Source organism: Macaca nemestrina, chromosome 3 (genome assembly GCF_043159975.1).
Source record: "Macaca nemestrina isolate mMacNem1 chromosome 3, mMacNem.hap1, whole genome shotgun sequence".
Classification (NCBI taxonomy): domain Eukaryota; kingdom Metazoa; phylum Chordata; class Mammalia; order Primates; family Cercopithecidae; genus Macaca; species Macaca nemestrina.
The window spans coordinates 188,534,470-188,541,719 of record NC_092127.1 but is presented as its reverse complement, the minus strand read 5'-3'; the positions used below and the strand labels follow the sequence as shown (position 1 = coordinate 188,541,719).

The window sequence follows — 7,250 nt, the reverse complement described above, 5'->3', positions numbered from 1 at the left end:
AAACAATTATCGAGCACCTTCTGTGTGCACATCCTGTTCAGAGAGGGAATGCGGAAACAAAAGAGGGGCAAAGAACAGGATAGACGGACAGAAACAAAAATGGAGAGATTCAGAGGCCCAGAAGTGGAAGGAAGTCCCTATCCAAGACCGGCAGCCAGAGGCGGAGGCGCGCGCGGGCCGGGGTCCCAGGGCAGCGGGGCCCTCGCACCCGGTCTGCCGCGCAGGGAGGGGGCGGGGAGGCGTGCCCGCGTCGCCTGCAGCTACCGCCTCGCTGGAGCCGCGACGCGTCTGCAGAGCGCGAGCCGTTGCTCATTACCGCAATTATGTTGCTCTAAATTTACCTCTACCCTAAATTGCCAAACTCCAAGGAGCCAGGAGGCCCTGGAGCCGGGGCCGGGGGAGACACCCGATCCTGCCCTGCCATTTCTCTTTCACGGATGCGCGGAAAATCTTCAGTGCTGCGGACGCGCAGTAAGCCAAGAAAAGTCAGATGCACCCGGTAGTCCCTGGGTGCCCTCCCGCGCGGGGGCTCGTCGGCCCTTCCCCCAAATCCTGGGGTGTAGGAGGAAGAGGCCAAGGCCCATTTCACAGACGAGAAAATGGCGGTGTAGAGAGATGATGCGATCTTTCACAGTAAGTGGCGGACTTGATCCACAGTGAACCACATTGGGTCTCTGACTTCAAGTTCAATACTAACCCCATGACGAGGACATCTCTAGCGTGTTCCAGAAAGGAATCCAGATTTGCCAGAGCCTTGCGTCCTGCGTGCCGTCATTCGAGGGTTGCTTAATTTATAGAGAAAAGAAAAAAGAAAAAAAACGCTGCGAGGCACTTCAACCCTAATGCACCTTTAGAGAGCTGCGTGGCGTGGGAGTCTGAGAGCTTGTTAGTCTGAGTCTGATAGCTCCCCTTCGGGGGGCGAAAAAGCCCAGATCCGGGCTCTAGTGTTTTTCTAGAGGTTCCCAGGCCAAGGGCAACAGCTCCCGGGCTCCCCAAGAGCGAAACTGCCCTCCACAGCAAGGTTTTCTTTCTTAAGGAGCGGGGTTGTAACAAGTTCATATTGCAGCTCCAGCCAGGGTAGACAGAATCTTTGCCCGAGCTGCAGAGACTGGAGGATCGGAAGCCCAGGATGCCCCGGAATGTGCCCGGCGCCCGCGCAGAACCTGCGCAGGGCGCATTCCCGAATCCCTGGGCTCACTGGGAATTCCTAGACCGACCTCAGGGTCCTGGGGCTAGAAATCGCGCGCTGCGCTTGGGACTCCGTTTTTAAGGTCTCTATCTGTGGAGCTGTTCACCCCTGCCCAAGTTCAACGCCAGGTACCCAGGTTTCGAACCATCTTTAGTCTACTGGCCTCCCTCTTAACGGCTTACTGCAGACAGTCCGGCGCTATCCTACTTGGAGTTTGGAGGAGCGGGCCACGGCGGCACAGAGGTTGAAGGAGGAGAGGAATGTGCAGGTCTGCGGCAGCCCGAACACGAAAGACAACAGAGCGGTGCCTGGAGCTTAATAGGCTTTATTTACCAGGGGGTAATTTTCTGCATTCAGCGTTCTTGCAGAATTCCCCGGAAAGCTAAACTTGGCGCGTGTGCAAATATATTCTCCTGGAAGACTGATCTTAAGAAAAACCGAGTTTGTGAGGGTTTGGAAACAGGGCTCCTGCAGAGGACTTTCCAGGCGAGAGTGGAAGGTGGCCCTGGGTTTTCTGTAAAGTTTGTTAGGTTGTGTTGTGTTTTTAGCGGCCAGAATAGGGGATGAGAAGGCGCTTATATTCTGGCAGCTCAAAATTAGTTCCACAAACCGCGTCTACACTGGGGGTAATTTAGAGAGGCAAAACAATCGCTTCCATCCCCCAGCTGGCCTCCCGTGGGAAAAACAGATTTGCGGAGGTGGGAATTGTCTGGATTAGCTGTCTACAGTCATCAAGCCATTTGGGCGATTTGCTTTGTTTTCACAGACAGGTTAAAAGGAGAGAAAGAAAGCAAGAGTTGGTTATAGGTTGCCGAGCAAGTGTCGATTTCAGCTTAAAGTGAATTGGAAAATTGAGCCTAATTATCCTAGGTAATTGCTTCAATTCTCCACTTGACTTTGCTAATGCAGATCTGTCCTGTGTGTTCAAAAAGACACCCCCCTCTATCCCTGCATACCCTGTTATCACCTTTCAAAGTTGCTGGCATAAAACTACTATCAAATTGAAAAGCAACAGTACACATAAAGAGACGGCAAGAAGCAAAATTAAAATAAAAGACTAAATCAGTAAAGAAATAATTTTTGTAGCTTAAAATTAATTTATTTAACAAATATAGCTATAATATAAATGATAATAAAATTTCAAATATACAGTATATTACATAGTACACAGAATCCCTTCCAAAGGGATGTTTGAGAGCCACACAAATGTACTGTTAAATAGAAAGAGTTTTTTTTCTTTTTTTTAATTTACAATTGTGTTTCTGGTACTGGTAAGAGAGGGGTCCCTTCAACCTACCTTTGCAACACATCTGTGTATTCCCTGCCCCCCCAGAGCAAATGTTTTGTTGTTAAACTTCTCTTAAATTTTCCAATGGAAGAAGCTAGGAATCATCTCCCTGGCTTGCTTTTTTTTTTTTTTTTTTTTTTTGAGATTGTTCTCATTTCCAAAATCGTCAGACATCAATTTCTCTGCGCTTTTCCTGCCTGGTGTCAGGACAGGGAAAAGCTATGCAGGAGACATGGCCTCTAGTTCTGTTCAACTGCCAATTCTGCTGGGGACCTTGGATAAATTCTTAACCGCTCTGCCCTCAGTTTCCCCATCTTTAACTTGAGAGTGTAGATCTAAATTCTAGAAAAGTACTAAGGGACCCTTCCAGTCACTTTTCGGCAGGGATCAGACTTCGGAGACTGAACTCAGGGAGCAAAGAACTGAAACTGGAGCAGTGTGGGGGTTAAAAGGAAGGCAGCTGGTGGTGCCGAGCAGTGGAGCACGTCGGGGGTACAGCACCAGGGCTGGAGGAATCGGATGGCCCACAGGTGGGCGACCGTGGGACCCTCTATGTCAGGTGGTACATGCTGTAGCCTACATGGGCCGTGTAGAGTCCCACTGGCGCCACGGGCAGCGCAGCGCGCTGGAAGGGGCCAGAGGCACCGTAGAGCGAGGCACCCGCCGCGGCCGCTACAGCTGCGGGGCCGCCAAGAGGGAAGGAGAGGCCGAAGGCAGCCGGTGGCAGCATGGGCTTGGCGGCCATCTTCAGCTTCTCCAGCTCTGCCTCTTGTAGTCTCTTTGCCTTGGCGCGGCGGTTCTGGAACCATATCTTCACCTGCGTCTCAGTGAGGCTGAGCGAGCTGGAGAATTCCGCGCGCTCGGCGATGGACAGGTACTGCTTCTGGCGGAACTTGCGCTCCAGTGCCAGCAGCTGCGCGGTGGTGAAGGGTGTCCGCGGCTTACGGTTCGTCTTGTGTTTGCGGAGGGTGCAGGCTGGGGGGCTCAGCCGCCCTGAGGGCCGAAAGAGAAAAATGCAAGGGGTTAAGAGAGAGGCTTTGAGCATAATCAGCCCAAGGAGTAGTAATAATAGTCAAACAATACCAGATATTGAGTGCCGCCCAGTGCCTCGGTGGCGGGCACTGTGCAAGGCACTTGAAAGATATTTTCTCCAATTCGCATTGCAACCCCCGCAGGGGAGGAGTTCCTGTCTACTTTTTGCAAATGAAGAAACTAAGATTTCAGGAGAAAAATGTTGAAGGCCCGGTGTCCACGTCTAAGGCCCAAACAGCTGGGAAGATGTGGAATCACCTGTGTGCTGCCTGGCGGCTTAGGAAGGCCTTCATGGCCGGCCTCCTCCCACGGCCACACAGAGGAAAGGTGGATGTTAATACAGGTGAGGAGACATGCAGAAAGAGGACCTGCGCCCAGCCCAAGGGCACATGTAGTTTTACATGCTGGCCAAACATTTATCAGTGCCCGCGAAGTGCTTCAGTGCGGGGGCTAGGCCTTACTGTGGCATAGAATCCAGATCAAATTCTACACTATCCCCTGGAACGCTTTGCTCCTACGGGATTCTAGGAGTAGTTCCCGCAGACCAGAGGTGGAGCAGCGCAGACCATCATGGAGGGTGCACTGTAGCCCGCACTCTTAGAAATAGAAAGTGTCATCTGGAGTGGAGAACGAGGGGCTGCTTTATTCTAACGGACTTTTTCTTTTGATTGTCTCAGTCCTCTGTTGGATTGCGTTCACCCCTGGCGCCAGGGCCCCCTGGCCCCACTCAAACGTGTGTGTGTGTGTGTGTGTGTGTCGGTGTTGGCGGGGGGGAGGGGGGGAAGTGTTGAGATTGCCTCTCCCCTCAACCTGTGGCATAGTCAGCAGACACCAACATGCCCAGCTGTCTTTTTCTTTTGACTTCAAAATAAACCTCAAGGGTGGACGGTGAAGAAGCATTAGAGCGCAGGACTAGTGCAGGTCGGGGATGGGGTCCGCTGGGGACTGCCCCCGGATAAAATGTGGAACAAATTATTCCCAACACGGCCGGGATCGCTATGACTTTGTGGTCTTGGGGCCCAAGGCCCTAAGCGTTGGAAAGGACACTCTGCTTATGCAGCAGCTTTCCTGGCAGAAAGTGAATTCAAATCGAGGATGTTTCACCACGCAGGTTTTGCCTAAGCATACATTTTTTCACACTTCTTTTAAAAAACAACCACCACAAACAAACAGAAAAAAAAGAAAAACCCACAACGATCCTTTGGACTTTCAGACCACCAGGATATGAGTCAAACGAAATCTCGTGTTAACACCCCGCTTCTTCCCCGCTGGAGGCCACTGGGAGTCCGGGAAGCGCTTGGCCCCCAACTAGCTTTCCGGCGGGCCGCCCGAGGGGCGGGCGCCGAGAGAAACGTCACTCTCTTCAGCGGCGACAACCCAGCGCGGGGCCACCTTCTCCAGCCATTAGGCTTAGGGAGGGACTGGCCTTTCAAAGACGTTTAATCCCCAGATAAAAATCATTCCTCAGCATCACGCCATTGAATTCTGGCTGCTATTATGCGGAGCAAAATAATCGGAGGAAACGAGGAAAACTTGGGAATTTCCCGTGCTCCTGAAATATCTGCGAGCGTGTTCTCTGAGCAGAGCAGCCAGGGGGCCGCGAGGCCTTGGAGCGAACTGCCTTGAGCACCTGGAGTCCACTTTAATGGCTCAGTTCTAGACATTTGTGAGCTTCCGACAGGATTAAAGAGGGCGCCTTCCCCTAATTGACTTGGTGCCCCGCCCCCTCCACTGGAACTTGAGTGTCCCCACCCCTGAATCATCCATCCGCCCAAAGCACCAACTATCTGCCTCAAACTCGAAGGGCATGGGGAGGTGGAATTCTGTAGAAGCTTCGGAACCTCTAGGCAAAGAGGTACTTGAAAGCGAAGAGGGGCTGGGGGACGCCAGCTCCTACTGTGAGAAAGTGAAACTCCGGGTGCAGGCAAGATCTGCGCACCACACACATTCATCCGCTGGAGTGAAGCCGATGAAACAGAGTTTGGGATCAGATGAGGGATCATGGACCCCCGGGGTCGTTTGGTGGGGGCAGGAGGACAGGGTGCCCAGACATCGGTGTCCTATCCGTTAACTCCCACCCGCGTCTCCGGGCCAAGGCGAGGAGGTCTGGAACCTTCTTCCTGGGTGGGAATGGAGGGAGGCGCAAGACCCGGCCTTGCAGCCCTCGACTCCCTAGCACCGGCTGCAGGTACGCAGGCGCCGGAGGCCAGCAGGAGCCCTCGGATCCCACACCCCGCCCGGCCCCCTCCCTCGGCGCCTGGGTTCTGGCTACTCACTGGCCGGCGGCGGGGAGAAGCGGGGGCTCTGCATCCAGGGCGTCCTCTCGGGCTTCTCGGGGCTCTCGGCTTTGACGAGCGCATCTTCTGGCAGCTTCAGGAGTCCCCCCACCGAGAAATGGCCGAGCGGCCGCGGCGAAGAGGGCGCGTCCGGGGCGCCCAGCGACCCCGGCGGGACGCCCAGTGGCTGCGCCGGGCCACCCGCCGCCTGCGCGCCCTCGGAGGGCGCCAGGGCGCTCTCCTTGGCCCCCGGCTTCCTGTGGTCGGCCATGAGAGCCTCCACGCTGAAGGGCAGGAGCGAAGGGGACACTTTGGGCTTGGCCCCCTCCTCGTCCGCGCCCATGGCGGCAGCCGTGGCCGCGGCTGCGCTGGGGGCCTGGCCCGCGCCTCCCCCCGCCGGCTTGCCGAAAGCGGAGTCCTCCACTTTGACACCGAGTGGCAAAGAAGTCATGTCAGCAGCCGGGGCCATGCAGAGCCGGGCCCCCCCTCCTGCCGCAGCACGGGCCAGCCGCCGGGCATGGGCTCGGGGCGGGCTGGGAGCGCTGCCTGCCTCTGGGAGCGCCCGGGGCTCTGGCGGGGCGGACCCTCCCGCGCGCGCCTCCCGCCCCTCCCCAGCAGGCCAGCTCCGGCGCGCTGGGCCTGGCTCCTGGTCGTCGCCGCCGCCGCCGCTGCAACACAGGCCGAGTTCCCGGGAGCACCCGCCGGTTCCTGGCCCTGCCGCGGCTCCCCAGAGAACTTGCTAATAAGGCGAGGCCAGCGCGGCGGCGGCCAATCAGCGCGCAAGGGGGCGGGCCCGGAGCGATCCATTGGGCCGCGCTTCTGGGGATTCTCCCGGAGGCGCGCTGGGCCTGGGGGCGCGCAGGGCAGGGCCCAGGCGGCGGAGGGCAGGAGAGGAGAGGGGGTGCCCGGGGAACTTTCCTCCGCGCTGAAGCCCAGGAGGCCCTCTCTGCGGGGGTCCCCCTGGGTCTCTATCTTTCTGTGTTCCCGGGGGATTTTCCCTTGTTCTTGCTCAGTCTCTTCTGTCCTCCTCTCCTCCCCTCCGCTCCTCAGCCCTCTTTTCCGCTACTCTTCCCACCTCCCCCGTCCTTGTTTCTCTCCTCTACTGCTTCTTTTACCTTTCTCTTTAGTCTGTGGCTGGGTTTCCCTGTGCCTTCTCCACTATCTGACCCCCCCCCCCCTTCTTCTATTACAATAATTTGAGTTGAGGTCATTTCTTATACATTCCTTTTATATATTTTTAAAAATACGCATGGCTATTTATCCTAGGAGAAAGACATACTATTAACTTCTTTCCAAAAAACGAAACAAAATCAAACCTTCATTTGCTTCCTGTTCTGAAATCTTCTAAACTTTACCTAGAGGTAAAAGTGGGCCTTTGTCTCTAACTCAGAGCTAGAGTAAACCTTGCGGGAAGAAGCCAGCTTCCTGTGGTGCCAAGGATGTGAGAATACCTAAGATTATCTAG

At 55.4% G+C, this 7,250-nt stretch overlaps 1 protein-coding gene across 1 annotated transcript; it reads right to left on the bottom strand.

The window, feature by feature from the left end:
- Positions 1-2,277: 2,277 nt before the first annotated feature.
- On the bottom strand, positions 2,278-6,425 carry LOC105465845 (msh homeobox 1). Its single transcript, XM_011714479.3, has 2 exons — positions 5,786-6,425; positions 2,278-3,470 (listed from the first exon to the last, which is right to left on the bottom strand). The coding sequence occupies exons 1-2, from the start codon at positions 6,252-6,254 to the stop codon at positions 3,028-3,030; spliced, it is 912 nt and encodes a 303-aa protein (XP_011712781.1). The 5' UTR covers positions 6,255-6,425; the 3' UTR covers positions 2,278-3,027.
- Positions 6,426-7,250: the final 825 nt, after the last annotated feature.

Coding starts and splice junctions, on each gene's coding strand:
- LOC105465845 (XM_011714479.3), bottom strand. CDS start 6,254: ATGGCCCCGGCTGCTGACATGACTTCTTTGCCACTCGGTGTCAAAGTG. Junction 3,471..5,785: donor CTTCTCCCCGCCGCCGGCCA/GTGAGTAGCCAG, acceptor TTCGGCCCTCAG/GGCGGCTGAGCCCCCCAGCC.